Here is a 23,352-nt window from a genome sequence, read left to right as displayed (position 1 = left end):
TGAAGAAAAATTTGGCTTATTGGAAAAAGGGGCGTGGCACCTCCCATGCAAACCGAATATTTCACACTGCATATCTCTGGAAGTGTTCATGGTAGAGTACTTGAACATGGTATGGAAATATGAGAAATCACTCCCATACTCTTAGAAAAAATTGCGTCTATTTTATAAGGGGGGTACGGCGCCTTTCAAACGGTACTGAAGCTATTACGTATCTTTGTATGCATAAAAAATTTTGCTAGGTTATTTAAGATGGTAATGGAAATATGCCTTCCGACAACCACGAAACCGTAATATTAGAAGATAAACGCGTCACTGAAAATCATGGACGTGAACTGTTGGTGAAAATGTTGTACCAAAATGTTTCAATACAAAAAATTAATTTTGGGCGGGACGAAGTTCGCCGGGTCTGCTAGTATTCTATATATATGGTATATATTGGTTTTTATGGAAAAATAATAAACATTAAATAAACAAAAGAGAAACAGCCAAAATCGATCAAAATGTTGATGACTTAATCAGCTGATCACAAGTGTATGTATAAAATGATTTTTATATTAACGATCTCAAACCAGTTTACAATGAATTTTAAATGTGCTATGTCGAAATGACATTTTAATATACCTTACGTACACATGTACCTTTGTAAATAATAAAAGTTTAAGAAGAACCACTTTTTGTACATTCATTGAAAAAGACGTTTTTGGGTAGGAAATGACGTTTTTTCAGACCAAGAGGGACGTTTTCTCATGCCGAAGACCTGGCAACACTGCTCTGGTCACATAATTTGTAATGGAACCATCCCCCAGTTCTGATAGAATAGTTCTCTTTCCGAGAAGGAGCTCAACAAAATCTACCAGACCTCGCTACCCTCCCGCCATGAGAAGGGAGTTAACAACAGACTTCGGGTAGACGTTGTTGAAAGCACCCTCGATATCGAGAAAAACTCCGAGCGTGTATTCCTTTAAGGCCTATACTTTTTTAATCGTCGCTACGATTTCATAGAGTGCGATCTCCACGGATTTCCCATTGGAATATGCATGCTGATTCGAGGAGAGGTTGTCAGTTTTAATATTCCGTCGATTAGTTCATCGATGAGCCTCTCTAGAGTTTTAAGAAAGAACGAAGTGAGGCTTATAGGCTTGAAATCCTTCGGTTTCACATGAGCGGCCTTGCCTCCTTTTGGTAGGAATACAACCTTTGCCTTTGTCCACTCGTGAGGTATGTGTGTCAATATTAGGTAGGCTGTAAAAATCTGAGAAAACATGGGACATAGTATGTCCTTAGCTTCCTGTAGTTGAGCGGGAAAGATTCCCTCAAGGCCAGGATATTTGTAAGGCTGAAAGGACATTAAAGCCCATTCCACGCTCTCCTCACTTACGACGTCCCTAACGGTATCACCCAGAGACAAGAAGGACCTAGGACCTGGCGAAAAACCGGAGGTGTCGTCCGAGCAGCCCGGGAAGTGAGTGCTCATAAGGACCTCCAGCATTTCGTTACATGATGTCGTCCAGTCACGGTTAGGCTTCTGGATACAGTTCATACTTGAAGAGGATTTCGAGAGAACTTTCCTCAGCCTGTTGGCTTCAGAGTTCTCTTCTATGTTGTGGCAGAAATTTTGCCAAGATTCGTGTTTCGCCCTCTTTATGGCCTTCTTGAAAACTTTGAGCGCGTCTTTGTATGGTTGCCAAAGACCTGTTCGATTAGCTTGATTGAAGACCCTCCTGCTGTTCGTCCTCAGTGATGAAATCTCAGGATTCCGCCACTGGGATTTCTTTTTGCCCTTCGGGAGGGTGCTTGGGCAGGAGGCTTTGAAAGCAGCATTACAGGCATTTGTCACAAAGTTCGCTGCCTCATCAATTTTTGACGATGAGTCCAGCTCACCGAGAGAAACAACCTTTGTATTCGAGAGTCTCGCTTCATCAGATCTTAACGATAAGTAGGACTTATCGTTAGAAGCGTAGAGCATGTGTAGAGAGGCCGACAGCGTATTTTTATACTTTTCCCAGTTGGTTCTCTTCTTGTTCCTGTATGCTGTTAAAGGAGCAGGATCAAAATTGAGCTTAAAACTAATATAGAGGTGGTCAGAAAAAGAGTGTTCTTTGGACACCTTGGTCCCTTATCTGATCAGACAAACCGCTCGAATCGGGTGATGTCCAGCACTTTGCTTCTAATAGAGGTCACAAAAGTGGGTTCGCACCCGCGGTTACATACAGTAAGATTATATAAACACTCACCTCGAGAGTTGATATCGCTTGAGCCCCATTCTTATAGAATCGCATTAAAAAAGTTGCAAATAAGTGAAGCTTCAAAGTGAAAAAGCGGTTTTGGGAAGAAACGGGCCCTCATGTAGATAAGCCTAAAGCAAATGGTAGTGGAACATCAAATGAAGGCGATACTGCTAGGAGAGCATTTAAAAACTTGGAACTCTTTTTTTCAATTACAAAAATGGATATAGAAATTTTGAATAATTTTAGAGTTATATTGCAGTTTGAAGATTTTTGCAAAAAACTGCCTTCTTGTTTTTTTGTTCTTCCGAAGGAAGGAAACGATATACACAAGCTCTTATTAATTATGAAATGTACGATGAAACAAAAGCACCTTTTTATTAAGCTTGTTAAAAGGAGTTTTTGTTTCATCGTATATTTCATAACTGCCTTCTTGTACATGAAAAAATATTTGTGGTTTCCAATGTCAGCAACAGTTCACAAAATTTTAATTCACAGCTCACAAATTATAAAAAATTCCGTAATTCCAGTTGGTTGTTTTGGTGAAAATGCATCAGAAGCTCGAAATAAATTGTATAAGAGAGATCGAATCGCACACGCAAGAAAAAATATGAAAAAGTATAATACAGTGAAACCCGCTTAAGTAACCAAATTGAATGGGCTATAAAACTGTATACTCAAAAAACACTTCTGAGAAAAAAGTTTGAAATTATTATCAGTCTCTTTTTTAAGTGTTCTACAAAATCTTAAGCTTAGGTTTATAAGGTATTTGTTAGGGAAAATCTCAAAAATTAATAAATAAACATAAGTGGCAAACAATATCATTTTGAATTTGGTACAAAATGATATGTCCCACTTTGACTTTTTAAACAATTTAATTCTTGTAAAAATTACACACCATTGCACTATATATTTTCTTTGATAAAGTTTTTCTTTACTTGTTTGTGTGTTTAAATAATGCTACGTTGTTAATCAAGTATTTATGTAAGTTAACAAGAAGATGTAACTACATCAGTAATTATGTTCGCTTAAGTACCCGCATCGAGGTACTTTCGGGTTCTTTTAAGTACCCAACCCGCCTAAGTACCTCAAAAAGCTTACACTTTTCGTGAGGTACTTAAGCGGGTTTTACTGTATGACTGACGTTTTCAATAGAGCAATGGATTCTTCTGATCCTCTTCTTTCCAGCTTGTTTTTATCCGCTAGAGAAAAGTGTCACAATGTACAAGTTTGAAATAGCTAGGACTTACCGTTGATTTTTGGCAGTTTTTGTTTTGACAAAGCCAGTCATTTTCTTCCGTATCCAAGTATGTTCGATTATATCATATTATGAAAAAACAAAAAAAAATCTGAAAATTTATTATACTTAAATTAAATGGGCTACAAAACTGCATACTCAAAATCTTTCTGTGAAATCTAATTAAAAAGCTCGAAATTATTATATACAGGTGAAGCTTATATGTATAAGCGTGTTAAAAAAAGTGCATTAAAATCACAGAGGCAGATTTGGGCAGCTGAACAGTGTGTTATTACTGTTTCATTTAACAACTAAAATTTTGTTAAAAAAATACAAGAAAAATATCATTACATTTCTACTTCCAAAAAAAGTTATGTTGCAGTGTTGTTATTTCCAAAATTGTTTACGTAGTTTACTGGCCTTCTGACGTAGATTCCATTTGGTTTTGTTAGATTTCCTTTACCCAAAGTACTTTTACACGTTTATAACTTTTCCCTATGAATCTACCACAATGTTGTGCTTGTGGGCGAAGGCCACATTCCGACTGAAAATAAAAAGGGAACTTGGGGTACAGGCCGTTACTGTGAACGGTTTCGCTTCTCGGAGGATCCCTTAAGCCAACTTAATGATGAAGAAAAATATTTTGACCGCACTTTTGGTTTTTGGCCGCGCTGTGCGACGTGTCAATATAGAATTGCAGAATCAAATACATAAAATATATAGGCACGTTACGCAAAACTAAGAGTACTTTTTGGCAGGACATTGTGTAAAAGTATACTTATTTAGTGTGAAGTTGTAGTATAAATTTTGTACGTACCTTTGTTATATGCGATATCGATGTGACTTGGGCATAGTGGAGTGCATGATCTAAACGCTCCGAGAGCCAATTACAAAGCATATTAATCTGCTGCGTGTACCACTGTTCGAAAAAATTCAGCGTCCACAAGTCGTCACCGATTTTACCACGTATTTGATCCATATTGTTGCGAAAGAAATTTACATAGCCCTGGCCAAGGTCCTTCCCTGAACTGGATACATTCGTAAAGCTGAGTATTGAACCAATTAGGCTGCCTTCATCATAACGCGCCAACTTCGACAAAGTCGACTCTAGCACAGACATAAGTTTACCAATTAGGCCTTGTGTCATGGCTACATTCGCTTTATCGATTTGATCATCTATTTTCGCATGGAATTTGTACTAGAAAACAAAAATTACAGAAAAAGATACAACGAAATAGTTTACATTTACATAAATACAAACAAAGATTTTTTGCATAAACCTTTCATGCCATTTCCTAAGCTATCAATACTATGCCGAGAACATTTCGCTAAAAGAGTTGGAAATGCAGGAAAATCCCTTTGGCAGGTCGGTGTAAAGGCACAGAGAATCCTAAAAAGACTAACGAATGAGACACTTTTCAGAGTCTTGCTATCAACCCCATCAATATTAGGTGTGTTAACTTTGGAAAGTAAATTTTAAGTTTTCAGTTAAATTCAAATTAACCGTCCGCTGTTTAGAAGAGTAATCCTAAATCTTTCCGCGGAAGTGAAATAGATGAGGGTAACTGCAGATAGAAAGCTAACGCAGGAAATTCACTTCGAGCTGAAGATAACTCGAACACTGAACCTTTAGTATGACTTGGGGTGATTCTGAGACCGACTATGTATATACCTCCGAATTATACCAACATATTTTCCACGTCAAGCTTTTATGTAGAATTATGGTTCACTACGATAAATATAAAATAAAACATTAACCATTTTTCCAAATTTGAATTAAGTACTTTCAAAGTTATACCGATACCAATTCTGCTCATATTTTTAACAGTTAAAAATTATGGGGCCGTAGTCACAGAGAAGTTAGAGGCAGGTTTTAACAATTGAAACTGTATTTTAAGACAAATACTATTTTATTTCTGTAAAAGTCAACTTAGAGTACGTTTTATATTTAAAACGGCATTCTAAGTTTAAATAGAGGCGAACGTGATTTTAAAATAAAAAGAACACATATGTAGTTTTTTTGCTGTCAACAATTACGAAAATTTTAAAGAATTTGCGTACTACCACTCTGTAAGACCTGGGTTTGATCCCTGGTCCGGGAGACGTTTCAATTAAAAATAGTTTTTTTCTAACAGCGGTCGGCTTTACTTCTTCCATGAAAAAGCTTCTCATAAAACCCATTTGCCGTTCGGAGTTGGAATACAACTGTAGGTCCTTCCATTTGGGTAACAACAAGACGCACAGCACAAATTGAAGGAGAAGCTCGGCCAGACAGAGTGTAAGCGGCAAAATATTATTTTTAAAGAAGTGCTGATAATCGTTAACAAGAAAGTAGATCTTTCGCCAGCAGTACAATATTGTTTACGAGATATTTGTATCTATCTTCTCTTCTATCTATCTATCTATCTGCACTGAGGGGAAAAATAGTAAAATCAATCAGAAACGTAGTTGACATTACTATAAACGTCAACGAAAGTACTGTATAGTGGTAAATATTCAATTCAACGACGCGCATTCTGCGCTGGTAACATAAATTTTATAATCGGTAATTAAAGTGTCTGTCAATTTTTAAACCTCTTTCGCATTCTGTGCTCTCTTGTAACCGGTAAATTTGGTTACCATCTCATAAGCTGGTAACAAAATATTGCCCCGGGAAATATGCAATAGAAGAATTTCCAAAAATCTTCCTAGCTGAATTGCTGAATATTTTCACTGCATTACTAACGTACCTAGTATCGCGGTGACAAGAAGTGGTAAAATTTTTTGGTAATAAAATTTTCCGGACACAAAATCTTCGATAACGTGCAGAATAGACCTGTAAGCGTGAATAATCAAGATAAAAACTGCCTGCAATGGAATTCGAAGCCTAACCCCCTGGAAATCATCAAATCGTAGCATGCATCTTTGCGCACTCAGCTACAGCCAGACATATAAATAACATGTCCTTTATATGCATGTGTGTGTTGTCGCCGCTCTGCATGCTTGGTATACATACCCTGCAGGAAATTAAACAAATTTGAAAGTAATTTATAAACTACCTTACTTTCAATAACATCTAATTGAAACGGTGACAGGTAATAAGGTCAATGGAAATAAGGTCAATTGACTGTATTTCCCATCCTGGTGCGAAATAAAGTCAATTGACATTATTACCTTTTCAAAAGCGAAATAAAGTCAACAAAAATTTGGAAATAAAGTCATTGACGCTATTTCCTCATTCAAATGGAAATAGCGCCAACAATGCTTAAAGTATGTGGATTCATAGAAAAAAATGTTGTTCTTACAATAAACATTGCCCCGTAAGTGTTGTTTTTTAATAGATGAAAAAGGTTATTGTAAATCCTCAGTGTTGTGATATTAATCCACACACAATCATGAACTACCACCATTTGATTTTATTAAAAAAAATTTAAATTACGAATATGTAAAAAGACGATGCGAAAAAGTAAACGCCTGCGCACAGCTGGAATACGAGAAATATTTGAAGAAAGAGTGTAGAAATGATCCATAACTTGCAAAACATGTTACGTTTCCACAAAAATAAATTGAAGAAACAGTCCATGTCCAAAAACCCCGGAGGAACACTAAAAGAATTCTGTGTTTTAAATTAGCATATTTTGAACGAATTCGGAATGCCTAAGGTGGAAAAGAAACCAACTTTTCTATAAGGAAACAATTATAGAAAAATAATTTTCTTACACTGTATTCATGTATCCGCCAGCAATTTGTGACGACATCATTTAAAAGCAGCTAAGGAGAATGACGACACTATTTATTAGATGGCACATTCAACGAGCCAATGTGCCAAAATGCGGGTATAAACAATTATTGATTATTTAATACCGGAACCGAGATCATATAAGTGAATTGATTGGTTTTCACACACTTTTGAAACACAAATTATATGCCTTTTTCCTGCAGACAAGTTGTTGCCGCAAAACACAGCAGAAATCTTCCAATCAGGGCTGGCAACTATCCTTAGTTATGAGCTGCCATATTGAGGACAAAAAATTGCCAAAATGTGCCAAATAGAAAAATAAAAGTGCCAAAAAAGGTGTTATTCCTTTTAATTATTCACATTTAGCAATAAAATAAAGCTACATTTGCCCAACATGGGTGCAATGATAAAATAAGATAAACCAGTTGAATAGCCTTTATAAATTTGAAAATTTTAGTTGAGAAAAAGAAGTGCACGCAAAGGATTTCACAAAAATGAATTGAAATGTTATGTTTTTTTTTACAAAAGTGATTTGGCACTTTGTGTCAAATTGAAAAATTAAGTGCTACTTGAAGTAAAACAGTGACAAATGGCACGGTTTGAGGCAAGTTGGCATCCCTGCTTCCAATAACTTACAAATATAAAAATGTGAAATATCGAGGGCTTGAATTCATTAATACCCTCTATCTGTAATTTGCACAAAAACTAATTTGTGATTTTAGAAACCATCTGGGACTTATTATCTGTCGTTATATAAGGTAGCATTAATATCACCGATGACAGTTAAAGCTTAGGTGGATTTTTATATCAGAATCTCATCTTTGTGAAAAGTGTGCAGACAGAGGGTATTTTATTGAATATAAGCCCTCGATGTTTAAAATATATAAACATTTTATTTCAACGTATACAAAAAATAAATCTACCTGCGTTACAGCACGGTGGGAGACGCGGAAGGGCGGCCGGGGGGGCCGCGGCGTAGCGTGACGTGGTGTGCGCGCCGGTCTCGCGCGGTACGCGGGGCGCCGCGAAGCTAAGCAAATTTAATGCTTGAAAGAAAAATGTCAATGGATTTTATTTCGTTTTTAAAAAGGTAATAATGTCAATTGACTTTATTTCGCACCAGGGTGGGATATTTAGAACACAATGTAGCCAATTGAAAAAAGATATTTGGACTAAAAACTTACACGATAGGTGCTCCTGTGGCCGAAATATTCCTAAAATTATTTTACGCTGGGAGAAGGATAGATATCTACTATATATTTCTGGAAGGATGTATGTATGCATGTGCCGGGTTGCAGCCTAAACAGACGGAAAGAATCGAATGAAATTTTGACAGAGTGTTGCCATGACATCTGGGCCTAAAATAAGGAAAAAAAATTGGGATTCGACAAGGGGGCGTGGCACCTCCCATAGGCGTGGAATTTTTAATCAGGCATAACTTCGGAACCATAAGTCACATGAACTTGAAATTTGGTAAGCAGACATAACTAAGGTAGGTGCTTATAGTAGGGTATATACAAATCAGTTTGTAAAAGGTGGCGTGACACATCTCATAGGCGTGGAATTTTTATCAGCTATAACTTCTAACCATATCTCACATGAAATTTGAATTTAGTATGCAGACGTATCTATGGTAGGTGCTTATAGTAAGAGATGGCACATCCCAGGGATGGGCGTTTTTGAATGAATTATTATTCCAATAAAAAATAAACTTTTATTCATAATATTTCTAATTTTGAATGACGAATAACTTTTTATTCTTCATTCAAGCACTTTCGAATGATGAACAAATTAGCATTCATCATTCAAGTAATCTCAAATAACGAATAAATTTTTATTCTTCATTCAAGCACTTTGGAATGATGAATAAATTTTTATTCATGTCTGGGACCACTTATGCTGACGTCCTGAAATTTACCGCAGCTATATATGTTATCGATACCGTATTTACGACGAAAAGAGGCAGGTATTGGAAAAGAGGGCGTAGCACTTCCCATACAAACTGAATTTCTCATATCGCTTATTTTGCAGAAAATTTACCCAAAATGGCGCTGCAGCCGAAGTACATAGATACCCCATGAGTTTGGGCTCCTTTGGCCCTATTTTATTTTATATAAATTTAATTTTTAGATGGCTAAATGAAATTGTGTAAGCGCGCCTTTTTTCGGACGCCCTCATACACCCTTAATGCGATCTTGCAACCAGTTCATAAATATTAAAACGAATTTTAAAATTGGCGAATCGGCAAGGAAAGATTCGACCACATCCGTCCAAGAACGAACACGGTAGGTAAATCAATGCGTTCATTTTAACGATATTCAAGAGATAACACGACTCATTTAGCCAATGTACGGAAAACTTTTCATCCTGTTGGACAGGGAGGATTCTTGGCCCTACCTTAACAGAAAACGTAATCTGTGCTTTTGAGTTTCCTTATAAGAACTTTTATTGGCTTACGCATCGGACCAATGTTGTAATTGAAAGAGCATAGAAAATTATGCACGCTTGGCAGAGGTTTCACCGCTGGAAATAAGAGCATCGGTAAAGGTCTGATTATGCATACTTCGCATAACTTCGCACAACTATTTATACCAGTACAATAGAAATGTAACTTAAGAAAATGTGAAGCAAAATCTTAACTCAAAAGATCGCTAAGTTTTTAAAAGTTCTGGTAATTTATGGGTAATGGAATAGATACAAAATATATACAAAGTACAAACGAAATTACAGTTTGAAGTTTATGCGAAGTTGTGCGAAGTATGCATAATTAGACCATAAGGCTCATGACATCAAAAGCGATTAGTATTCCATATGAAATCTCAGCGTTACTATTCTTGGCCTATGTATGAGGAGGATTATGCTCTTAGTCGTTTCAGCTTTTTTTTTTGCAAAAACGATTAACCGGTTTGCTGAGCAACCGAGACGTTTGCTTTTTAAATAATTTTTGTAAAACGAATCGGCAAGTACATGTCGTCCCCCGCATGCCAGAAACATGAATGTGTAAAGATGAAAATTTAGAGAATTAGTTATAGTAACTCGATTGTCCGAATATACGTTTGATTTCAACTACTTTAAAATGCATTTGAATTAAAGCACTTCAAAATCAGTATGTTTCTTTTGAATCCGCTTTAGTTATGCACTTCGCAGATGCCTTTTCATACTTCCAAAGAAAAAATTGTAATTTGGGTAAAAAGAGTATAAAAATTCGAAAGATTTACTCACTGCCACGGCTGCCACATTTGGTCACTTCTAACCAAAATAGGTAACTTTTTGAGTCCTTGGTAACTTGGCAACTTTTATTTTTTATTTTGGTAACTTTTGGCAAGTTTGCCGTGTATAACGTCAGACTAAAACAGTTGGATTAATTTGATAAATTGAACTGTGGTTGTGTGTAGCGGTGACAACACTACTAGAAACAATTGCGTTGATCAGGCAACACAGCGCTTAGCAAAAATAACTAACCACATATCGAAGAAAATTATCGATGGGCAGTCTACTCGTTAATTTATCAGTGTGGGGCGCCTGTCACACGTTCAATATTTATTGTGATATTTGGATCGTGATTCATATTGATTGTTTTCAAAATAGTGATGGATCGCGCGGGTTCAATATTTATCGCGTCACTACTTACATGTTTTTGTGTCGAGAAGTTTAAAGTCTAGTTGATGAAGCTTGGAAATCTTATCTTAATGTTATTTCATTGAAAATCATCTAGAATTTTTATTATATGTATGGTGATTCAACATCTAATTTGTTCGAAATGCATGCAAGTGATATCACGAAAGATGCCATACCTCAATACTTATTGATAGATCTTTGATACATATATAGAGGATATGAAAAATGGAGGTTTGAACAGCAGTTTGTGCGGTGTATTTGGGCGCTTTAGAGCTTCGGTATATGCACCTAAGTCGAATTTTTAAATAATTTTTTTGTTCTGCGGCTAAGATCCCGTTCAAAACACAATACCTTAAAGCGCGTTTTTATGAAAAGTATATTTTTAAACGCGTGCGTTGCAAAAATATGTATGTGTTGTTTTTTGTTTCACAAATTTTTTCTTCTTTATACATGTACGTATACGGAGATTGAATAAAAATGTATTTATATACGTATGTGAATGTATCTAGTTATTATATGAGGCCTTGAGCGCTAGAGTAGCTTAACTGACATTTCAAAAAAAGTTGAGGTGCACCTTAAAATGCTTTACCAGAATCGAAACGGTAATAGCCCGAGGCACGCCCTTTTAGTTTTCTTTTACTATAACATGTAGCATCACGTAGGTGCAATGAATTTTTTAGTAAAAGACCGCATTTATTTTTTATAGATCCTTCTTTTTCATATTACTAAAGATTTTTTGTAAAATGAATTTCTGTAGTTTTCTTTTAATAAAACTATTTATTGTACCCATGTCTTATTTATGGCAAATAAACAAGGTTTGTTTTTACAGTTTACTGTATAAAACGTTGTTTTTGACTTGGTAACTTTTAGGTAATTTTTTTTGTAAATTCTGGTCAGAAAATTTTTTGTCGTGTGACAACCGTGCTCACTGCATTTGTTTCAAAGTAGTCTTTCAATTATTAGATTAAAAAAAAATAAATAATATAACTTTTTTTTAAATATACAACGCTTTTATAAATGGACTAAAAAGTAGAAAATAATAATTCTCAGTGCCATAGAATTTGTTATGATAACTTCTGATTTTGAAATTTTAGCAAAAGTCATTATAAACAACTAGTAGACCCGGCGAACTTCGTCCCGCCCAAAATTAATTTTTTTATTGAAATATTTGGTCCAACTTTTTCGCCAGCAACTCAAGTTCATGTTTGGTTTTGTGGTCGATAGAAGGCATATCCCCATTGCCGTCCTAAATAACCTGACGAAAGCGTTATACCGGGAAGAAGTCCTTGCGGCTCGATAGTGAATCGTCCTTGAATCTGTATAGTATAGTTGGTGGCAATTTACAAACTGGTGAGTATCATTGATCCACATTCTGTTTAGTCACCGTAAAGCAAGGACCGCAGTGGTTCTGATGGTTGATTTAACGGGAGTAATTAAACTTTGATCCCTGGTTCTTCCGAATCGACGATTTTTAGCAATAACTCGGTTCCAGCGCCACTAAAAATTATCATTAAAATCGTTTAGGTCATTTAGGAGGAGTTAAGCCACCAGAATAAGTCTTTTACATACTGACACTCTTCGGCATTTTTTCCCATACAAAAAAACTCTCACGCATTCGTTATACGGAGAAAATGCGCAACATCATCAGCGAAAAAATTCTCAAAAATCAACGGTATCTTATAGCCATTAAAAACTTGCACTTTATGATACTGAAATTGAGGGAACTACAAAACTGCATACTCAAAATTTGGTACAAAAAAATTTATTACGAAAAAGAAAAAAAACACTGTATTCTGGGTGTATATATTTACAGATAGTTAAAAGTTTCAATATGTTTGGAAAGCATCACTTCCCTTTTCCAGTAGCCCCAAAATCTCTATACAAATTTCCAGGACATTACCACAAATACTTTCAGAGATATACGGTATGAAAAATTCGATATGCATGGGTGATGCCACGCTCCCTTAATATATCCCAAGTCTGCAGTAGGTGTCCAAAATTTCAAAAAATAGGTACAGCCGTTCGCGAGATCACCTCTTATAAAAATAAGGAGCTTCTCTTTATATAATTAGTGTAGGTAACACAGGGCAACACCGATTTGGATGCGGCAAATGTTGAAGCTGGTTTTAATAGGCTTTTTTTTTGCTGATTAAGAATACGTAAGTATAATGTTTCTATCAGCTCCAGATTTTGAGATAAATGTGGTGAAAGTGTAAAAAATCGCGTTTTTTGCAATATTTGTGAAGCCCTAGCAATGAAACAAAAGGCCATAGAACCTTCCACTTAGGCTTAAATTAAGGCTTGGACTTCTGACTTCAATACCTGAAAATACCATTCCTGCACCTTGACCCTAAGGTTACCTATAGATAAAAAGTAAATGAGTATAGGTGACCATTAGGGCAAGGTGCAGGAATAGTACTTTCAGGGATGGTAGTCTGTAGCTCTAGCTTTATTTTAAGGCAAGGTGGAAGGTTCTATCACCTTTTGCTTAATTGCGGTAGGAACTCAAACTTCCCGAAATCAGTTATTCCTGTTCAACAAATGACTAGAAGGGCTGGTTACTCCAACTCCACTTATACTACGTTTATACGCATGCATAAGTCGATTTAATTCATTTCGCCGCGATTCAAAACATATGTATAAACTGAATTTCAATTCGCTTTGAAAGAGCGAAGTGTTTTGGCTCACACTCCATTTCAAATCGGTAGTTTATTTCTCCAGACAGTTAGAAAGAGTGTATAAACACCGCTCTCACTCAAAGCGAATTGGAGATCAGCTGTTCCGCTCAAATTCCAAATAATCGCATCAGTATTTAAAAGCTGATTAATGCCGAATAAAACTAGATTTTTATCACTTTCCACTATGTTAACTTTTAAAATGTCAAATGAAAACACCTAATTTTGTTACTTTGATGCCGATATAAAGCCGTAAGTATAAACACTAGAGCGAAATGTGTACGGTGTCAATGCGCTTTCAATTAAGTCGATTATTCTGTGCGTATAAACGTAGTATTAGTTAAGCCAATTTTATCGACTCAGTCAAGAATAAGCTGTGTAAAACGTAGGCTAACTTTTGACTTAAGTCCAAAAGTGGCTAAACTAAGTTAAGTTAGTTGGAGAAACCAGCCCTAAGTGACCATCAAGCAAAGGTGCAGGAAATTGCTTTAATCAAAGCCTAAGTGGAAGGTTCTACCACCCTTTGTTTCTTTGCTATAGCTTCTCAAATATTGCAAAAACTCGATTTTTTGACAATTTGACCTCGTTTTTTTTTAAAATATGGAGCTGATGGTAACTTTTTGCGTACGGATTCGTAATCAGCACAAAAAAAAACTGTCAAAAATATCGTTAACATTTGCTGCATCAAATTTTTTTCCATTTTTGTTGGCCTGTGTAATACGTATTTTTAAATAGCCAATACCCGCATGTTTTCGGCGCCTTCAAACACCTTTCGAACTGTAAAACAATGACTCGATTCGATTGAAGATTTTTTGGAATTGATCGGTTCTGGTCCACCTATCAGAAAAAATGTCATATATGTTAACCCAGCCAATAAGCTACCTACGTGCTAAATTGCAAAATTGCAATTGCAAAATGCAAAAGGCTACCAAGGAACCAATTGCATTTTTTAAGCATAGCTCGACCCCTGCGCCAACTATCGGAAAAATTAAAACTTTGTGCACTCCTTCTTCTAAACACGTTTCCAAAAAAGCAGCACCCATTAGAATCAGTTATGAAACATAGGAAATATCCGAAATTTTCCAAGCTTTCGTCGAAAAAAATTCAAATTGTTTGCGTTCTTCCGGATTTTTCCCAGTTTTTACTTAGAATTTTATATTTTTCCATTCGAATGCCATTCCGAAGGAATTGCACACAACATTCCATACAAAAAAATCAATTTTCGATTTTTCCAATTTTCCGACTTTCCCGGAGGGGTTTCCCACAATTTTCTTTCGTAAAAACCTTCTCCTGGCAATTACGAACAACTAAAAAAAATTTAAGCCAAATCGGTCCAACCGTTCTCAATTGATGAATTACTATACATTTTTACACCATTTTTATATACATAGATTTATGAGATTGAAAATGAAAAGCGTGGGGCGCATGTAATAGACCTGAATTGATATGAAGGGTAATATATGTAATATATTAATAATATGAATATTTATAATATACACTGAGGAGCAAAACCGGAACAGTAATACATAATGTGCATTTTCTTGCATTATACTCGCAATATATGAAGACTTTTTTGTAATCTAGTTTCGGAATTCACATTTCCAATGTTTATTTCATCAGAAGGCCTTAAAAACAATAATTAATACAAGCAGATAAAGAAGAAAATTGCAAAAAAACGTAACAACTAGATTGTTCCAGTTTTGTACCCGGCCGAAAATTTTACCATTTGCTTGACTTTTAATAAATTGGCCATAACCAATTTGAATATTTTAGCTTTTATGGTCATCTTGGGGTACTTTCGCACAGGTTTTAGACGAAATCTGTTGAGAACGCGCACGGGTTTTCCTCAACGCCATGCCCAAGGTCTTGCATGCGATTGGGCGAATTTTCGCAATTGAACAGTGGCATTTTCAAACAATTCCTTAAGTTTTCTGTTGAATCAATTCTGGGGTTTCCGCAGGCCACTCCATGATTATAAAAACTTGGGATTTGTACCTATTTGGCCCCAGTTTCGGAGGATATTTCTGATCATTGTCCTGTTAAAATTGATAAAAGCCTGCGAAAAATATCCTCAGAAATTTCCAAATTCTTTGAAAATGCTCATTTGTTGTCTCTTTTCTTTTTACCGTCCATTTTACCACAGTTCTTACTCCCTAAGGCGTAACACGGCCCTACATCATTAAATGTACACATACCAGCCTAATAGTTTAAATATTTTGGGACGTTAGGCGTATCCCTGATGCAGGTGCACAGCACTTGAACCAATATTCGGACTTCAAATTTTTGATTTTATCCTCAGAGTTAAAAAATTTAGGGCCGTGCCCTAATTAATAGTAAATTTTGGTGGAATAATGTGGTCGTTTATGAAGAACTTGTAATTTCCCGCTCCAAAATAATACCAATCCCATGTTTTTGCTTAGTAAAAATGCGTTTCTGACAAAAAATTTTTCTGGATGTCAAAGCAGGCTTTCTCCTCTTTATCTTTGTGCTGCAATAACTTGTTCCCATGTCTTACATAATGTCCAGTCACTAGCTTTGTGCTGAAAAAGCAGTAATATTTGATTTTGAATCAAAGTTTCTTGGTATTCAGAGACCCTCCAATATGCCTAGCCTAGCAAATTGCAATTTTTTGTGGTCTCTTGATCTTGCAGACTGAGGTCCGCCCTTTTATCGTTTGTTTAGATAACCATAAAACGGACATTTGGCCTATATGATTTCTTTCTTTATAGCGTAGCCTTTCTGACTGTTTTGCAAAAACTTTAAATTGTTTTTGCTTGGGTTGTGACTTACAGCACTCACAGCGAAAATCCCACGCGCATTGATTACAAAATTTCAGGAAATGGGCCAGAATTCCTCTTTGAATTATAAAATTCAGCAAATACTAAGAGGGTGCAAAACTGGAACAATCCAGTTCATTTTTGTTTGGTCATTTTTTTCTGAGTTTCCATATTATGCGAATTTTAAAATTTTTATGGTCAAACGTTTAGTTAAACATCGATATGGCGAAATGCAAGTTTGAATTACCATAAAGTAAATAAACTGAAGAAGTACATTACCACAAACTTAACTTTCAGTTCTATTGTTCCAGTTTTGCTCTTCAGTGCATATAATATGAAAGTTTCCACAAATAAATTCAAATTCTAGCGAACTAAAAGCGAGCGTACGTTGTTGTTGTTTTCATTACATTTCTTGATAAATTTAAAGTGGAATTTTTGTAATATTTTCAGTATTGTACAAAAATTTTAGTGAACGGACGTGTTGTGCGATACTATTTTCAGCACTAACGGGCTTTTACAAGATAAGCATTTGCATATGTAAATGCTACTTTTTTGTATGTCCCCGTATGTTAAAATGTATCGGAAAAGTAGCATTTACATATGGGGATACATATCTTGTAAGAATGCTTTAATACTGTTCCATTAATGCGTTTTTGCATGTTTGAAAAATTAATACAGCCATATGCATACAGCAGTAGTAAAAGTGTATGGTTAGAGTACGCAAACACTCAGAGAAACCACGCGTGTTAAATGGGAATGAAGGTTCATTTATACTGGCATGTATACACAGCAGCAAGCTCATGCCACCAACAGCGATGTCGTATGCATTAAATTTCTACAGGGATGTTTATTTATAAACGTATGTATGCCTTTTCTTTTGTACGGTTTTATTGATATATCTGTACTGTAATGTTCTCGGACGGTACTGGCTCTTAATACTGCCAATATAGGAGTATTACATATATGCATGCGCCCCACGCTTTCATTTTCAATCTCATAAATTTTTATACCCGAGCGCACTTGTGCACAAGGGTATTTATTATAACTTTTTTCACATAACGGTTGTTTGTAACAGGCAAAACGAATCGAGATAGATATAGACAAATGTATACACAAATGATCAGGATAAAAAGAGAAATCGATTAAGCGGTGACTGTCTGTCCGTCCGTCCGTCCATCCGTCCATCCGTCTGTCCGTCCGTCTGTGCACACGATAACTCGAGTAAAAATTAAGATATCGTAACGAAACTTGGTACGTGTACTTCTTTCGGGCGTAGGACGGATGGTATTGAAAATGGGCAAAATCGGACAATAACCACGCCTACCTCCCATATAACGGTAATTTTCAGAAATACGAAAACTGCGATATTTTAGTAAATACTGAAGATAATTCACTCAAAATTGATAATTACAATAATTTTTAGACGAAAAATAAGAATTTTTTAAATTTTGGCAACCGCTGCACCGATTTCTTCCAAACTTGGCACAGTTGTTGGCTTTGGTACATCACACCAAATGGCCGAAAATTTTTAAAATCGGAAAATGACCACGCCCACATCCCATGTAACGGTAATTTAGAGAAATACGAAATCTTCGATAAAGCAGTAAATATTAAAGCTAATTTATTCTAAATTGATGCTTGCAGCAATTCTTTACCAAGAAATACGTTTATGATAAAATTTTGGAAAACGGGCGTGGCACCGCCCACTTATTATCACATATATGTATCTCGGTAACCGTTCTACCAATTTATACCAAACTCGGTATGGTTATTGTGCTTGCCACATAAAAGCAAAACGTTCAAAATTATTGAAATCGGACTAAAATTACCGCTTTTCATATAACGGTAAATTTTAGAAATACTTGAAACTTCAATATTTCGAAATTTAAGGACGCTAGTTTACTCAAAATTGATAAACCCCGGATTACGATGTAGCGGTAGCTTTCGGAAAGGTGGAAAACGTATATTTAATATTTGCGCCGGGTATTTAATGTTCGGCTCCGCCCGAACTTAAACTTTCTTACTTGTTTATAATGACATTTGCTAAAATTTCAAAATCAACAGTTATCAAAAAAGTCTCTAGGGGAATGAGAAATATTATTTTCTCCTTTTTAGTCCATTTATAAAAGCGATGTATATTAATTCGATTTTTTATATTATTTATTTTCTACTTTTTAGTCTTGTCTGTATAAAATTTTGCAATGGATATTAAAATAATTCAACGATATTAATAGATTGGTACACACACATGCATATGCATACATACGAGCACCAATTAATTTCATTTAAAGAAATGGCGTGTCGTCCATTTCCGCTGTAGTGTACGCAGTGCATAGGGCGACATCTTCCTCTCGAACCAACGAGGTTGATGTCTAGACTTTATAGGAACTTTGCAAAGCAATGGTTTTATAGCTGTCTGGGCACACAACATTGAAAGTGACTGGACACACAACATTGCAAGTGTCTAGACACACAACATTGCAAGTTGATAAAAGCGTTGTAAAAATACTTGCTTCCGTCAGGCTATGTATGTACACTTACATATACATGCACACTTAATTTTAATATGAAAATATTATTTTTAAATAAGAGCATTTTTACTATGCGTTATTTCCCTCAGTGTATCTACTTCTATCTATCTACTTGGTACTTGGTGTTCGGTAAACTTTCCCAATGTATTTTGTTTGTGTAAAATTATTTTATTATGGGTGTACCGGTTACCGAATTATCGTGATGGATGCTTGATGATTTTAGTTGGTAAACTGCAATCAGTTGTTCGATATTTATTCACTTTTAAATCCGCCCGCTGCCGAAAGGCATAACGCATATGGGCAAATCTAAAAAACAGGTACCTTTTTGTTATTTAGCTTTATTTTCACTGTTGTAAACTAAATCAAGCTGGTTGCTTTTGGATGTAATTCATTGACGTATACTTGAAGCCTCAAAAAAATTTGGATCAATTTGCTGCATAACTTTTGTAATATAGGTGTTCAAATTAAAAAACATAATGAAAACAAGTGAATTTTTTATGTTATTTTTAAGAGGGGCACAATTAATTATGTCACAACTTTTGAAGCACACCATATTCTGATTTGAAATTTAATGAGCATTTAGCACTTATGTGTACACTTCATATGTAGTAGGTAAGAAAAGTGTGCATTCAAAAATAACGAAATGGCAAGTAACCCACAAAGTCTGTAGCTCGACATTTCACAATTTTCAAAATTTTCGGTTTATTGGGCATAGGTTTTGAAGCATTTAATTTTAGGAACTTTCTAAGTATGTATTGTATTCTACAAACAATTACGAATAATTTGATACCTTTGCAAGAGGTGTGCTTTCAGAATAAACTAACTTTTAAAGATAAAATATTCTGCTATCTTGAGCGTAATTTTTGTTTCAAAAACACCTTAATTGAAGGCACATTTGGAAAATACGTCGAAACGATCTAAATCTTTCTATAACTGCTAGTTCTGATAAAATTACATACACCTGTAAAATGCTTCAAAAAATTTGTCTCTAGAAGTGTGTATAAGCCCTGATTTACCAATTTTAATTATGCCTCTTCTTTTAGTCAAAATATTTCGAGAGTGGTATCAAAGCAACTTTTTTTCGACAAATGTTCTGATAGTTGCTCTTACTTAATTGGAGCCTTCTAAATTCAATGGCGTCCTCAGTTTTACCCTATTGGCTCCACTTTTCGAGATAGCGGTACTTGAAACTTTGCTTAAATTTTAACTATTTTATAAAAAAAGTCCTTGGGTTTTGAAGATATTTTACTAAAATTTTGTACATAACCGTTTTTTAATATTACCTTAACTATTCCATAAAATCATCGAAATCGGTTCACTAAAACATCTAGCTCCCATACAACTGATTGATCAGAGACGTTGTTTTGTGTTATAACTCCTCCAATTAAACAGGTTAAAATTTAGTATATGTTCAACTTAACATATAGCGGGCATACAATTTATTATTCAGATATGAAGTTAGAGTTATAGGGCAAAAACACATATCTGAGTAATCAGTTGTATTGGAGCTATATGTTAATGTGAACCTATTTCGATAATTTTAAGGAATAATTAAGGAAATAATAAAAAAACTGTTATGTGCAAAATTTTAGTAAAATAACTTCAAAACTGAGGGAGTTATTTATAAAATAGTTAAAATTTAATCAAATTTTCAAGTACCATTATCTCGAAAACCGGAGCCAATCTGGTAAAACGGGGCATGCCGTTGAAGTTAGAACGTGCCAATTAAGTGAGTTCAACTTTCAAAATCTTTGCTCAAAGTTTACAACTTGAACAGCGTAATTTGAACCCAGCTTATTCTTTTGTTTTCTATTTCATGTTTATTCCTCGTCTAGCTTTTGAAGCACTTGATGAAAATGAATTACACTTATATTAATCGATTTATTAAGAGATTACGAATAAAATTATATATAAAACATAGGTGTGCTCACAAATTTAAAAATTAAAATTTTTATTTTGAAAGTTATAAATTTTCTGCTACATTTAATTTTTTTTTAGGAAAAAAAACCACAAATCCGCTGTTGATAAACACAGTTTACCAGACTAACAAAAGAAAACTGAAAAGGACGTTCACAGTTGATAAAATTACCGAGTGTCAACCAGCAATTTACCAAAACTATTAAAATGGATGTGAAGACCCTTAAAGGGTGTTCGCATGGGGTGATTTTGCGTTCAACTCACGCAGCGTTGTACGGAAAAAAATTTGAATGTCTAAATGTTGTCTGGTGACCAACTTTGTTGAAAGCGATTAGTTGAAAGGCCGTTCAACCAAAATTAGAATGCAAAGTTGAACAAAGCAAACGCCTTTTTATGGTGAATATTTTTATATTTTTTTATAGTTTGATATTTTTAGTTATTCAATTTATTTTTCGTGCAACCCTGCGTGAGTTGAAAGCAAAATCGCCTGGTGCGAACAACCTTTTAGTGTAACATTAGCATTTATTAACTTATTAGATAATTTTGACTGAACAAATTCCCGCTCCTACTTTTCTATCTCTTTAAAATCAGTGTCAGCAGTTCAAATTAACGACTTGGTTATAATTTTAGAACCAATTTAATATAACTAAAAGCACGGTTGTAGAACAAAACAAGATAAATGCATTGTTGTATTTTGGATTACGTTTTCCTGTAAAAAATTTTTTACATACATACATATGTAATTTAGTGGAAAAACTAAAGTAAAAAATCGTCATTACGGGGGAAAAATCGTCAAAACGTCATTAAATTAAAAAAACTCCAAAATGACGACGAAATCGTCAATTCGGTAACGTTGCTTCTGAGGTAGATTTTGGCGGTCGAGGGAGCTTCTCTTGCTAAAAAGTAACTTCAAGTTTCCCCTGCAGTAATTTACTGAAACTTTCACGGATGAACTCATCTCAACGAATGGAAAAGCCCCGAACGTTTCGGCCATGCGGTTTAACAAAAAGCTCTTGGATGTTGATGTTAATCAGGCTAAATGCGACTTCAATGAATGTGATGTTAAGATAGTCGATGACACCACATAAAGCAGGCTTAAAGCTTAAACAGAGGGCTGCGTTGATCGGGATTAACTGGGACTTAATCCGGATCAACTACAGTTAATTCTCGAGTTGATCCGGATCAACGCTGCCGTCTGTTTAAGCTTTAAGCTTAGATCGGCTATTCTGTTAAGAAACAACACAACATTAATTCATATTTCTGAATTGGTACAAGAAGACATTCTGGCCATATGGCCTAAGGTGCCTAGTCAAAAATAGAATGTAAGCGCATGTAATCGCCTCTGTCTATTTTTCAGGTGATAGTAGCAAAATGCTCCCAAGGTAAATAGAGGAGAATAGGGACTGGAAGTGAATTCTCTATGGAATAATTGCAAGTTGTTTTGGTACCCAAAGAATAATATGCACGCTTAGTAATCATTTGCTCTTCCTCTTTGTAATATTTTTTACGTATGACCAAAAACTGAAAACTTTAACTTTCTCTAGAAGAAAAACTGTGATTAGTTGCAATATCCTTTTAGGGTTTTACAAATCAAACAAGCATAGGACCTTAAATGGCTGTTTGACAGTGTTATGTTCTTTTGGCGCTACAGTTGCGGGTATGTACTTACCAAATCAATACCATCTATTGTAGTTAATTTAAAGCTTTGATTTTTAGCATCTAATATCACATTAACCATTGCGCACATCTCTGAAGGTATTATATAATCGGTTGAAATGAAGGCCACGTTTTTCTTCAGCCACGATTGAAACGACGAATCTGTACGCTGTATGCATTGTTCGATCATTTCGGCAGACATCATTTTCAGGCGTTGCTCCAAATGCTGACGAAACTCCGCATCCGGCCAATGAAGATCACGGATGAATGACTGTAAGGCATCTAGTTTCCAGAAGAGGTCCTCGGATGTGGCACAACCATTTCTATATGAAATGCACCCCGACGATCACAATGGAATTATTGATTTCGATAAATTGAAATGAAAGCAGAATTTAAAATTAGAATAGCACTTAGGTATGAAGTTTAAATTATTATTTTTTCAAATTATGATTTTTTCAAAGCTAAGCATGAATTATGGATCAAAAAATTCTTGTTTATATAGTACTTGCGTGTGTGGGTGTGTAGATATTTGTATATGTATGTACATATGTATGCTTGTGGTCATAAGAGCATAGCAAGAACAAGCGAACATAAACAAGGCATTCGAAAAATTTTACTTTATTGGAAAATTTTCAATAATGGATGTAGTTAGTAGGTTATATGTTTGTAATGCATATGATATATTCCTTGAAATACATACAGATGCGATCAACTAAGTAGCATCGAAATTCAGATGATATTGTTTGCAAATTGTGTTTATTTGTATATTTTTAATAATTTTCATTTAAAATATAATTCAATCTATAACAGAAACCACACTAATAGAAGTTTCAAAGCTTGCACAAATTGCGAACAATTAATCAAACTTAAAAAAATTGTCAAAAAAATGCCAATTACCGTTGATTCTGCAACACCCTCCACACAAAAATTAAAAAAAATCAACGGTAACTTTTAACAACTTCAAACTTGCACTTTATGCGTCCAAAATTGAATGGGCT

The 23,352-nt window shown here is 35.1% G+C and overlaps 1 protein-coding gene across 7 annotated transcripts in view; it reads right to left on the bottom strand.

The window, feature by feature from the left end:
• Nucleotides 1–23,352, bottom strand: part of LOC118745696 (calcium-dependent secretion activator) — a 393,045-nt gene that overhangs the window by 22,544 nt on the left and 347,149 nt on the right. For all 7 annotated transcript variants that reach the window (XM_036479292.1, XM_036479290.1, XM_036479296.1 and 4 more), the window contains 2 exons: nucleotides 22,368–22,677; nucleotides 4,280–4,660 (listed from right to left, as the gene is read on the bottom strand). In XM_036479292.1, coding sequence (XP_036335185.1) covers nucleotides 4,280–4,660; nucleotides 22,368–22,677 — 691 coding nt within the window. The remainder of the gene's footprint in view (nucleotides 1–4,279; nucleotides 4,661–22,367; nucleotides 22,678–23,352) is intronic.

The sequence above is a fragment of the Rhagoletis pomonella genome, unplaced genomic scaffold (assembly GCF_013731165.1).
Source record: "Rhagoletis pomonella isolate Grant_MI unplaced genomic scaffold, Rhpom_1.0 Rhpom_scaffold_00009, whole genome shotgun sequence".
NCBI lineage: Eukaryota > Metazoa > Arthropoda > Insecta > Diptera > Tephritidae > Rhagoletis > Rhagoletis pomonella.
Note: the sequence above shows the minus strand (reverse complement) of the source record. Positions and strands in the feature narration are given on the sequence as shown.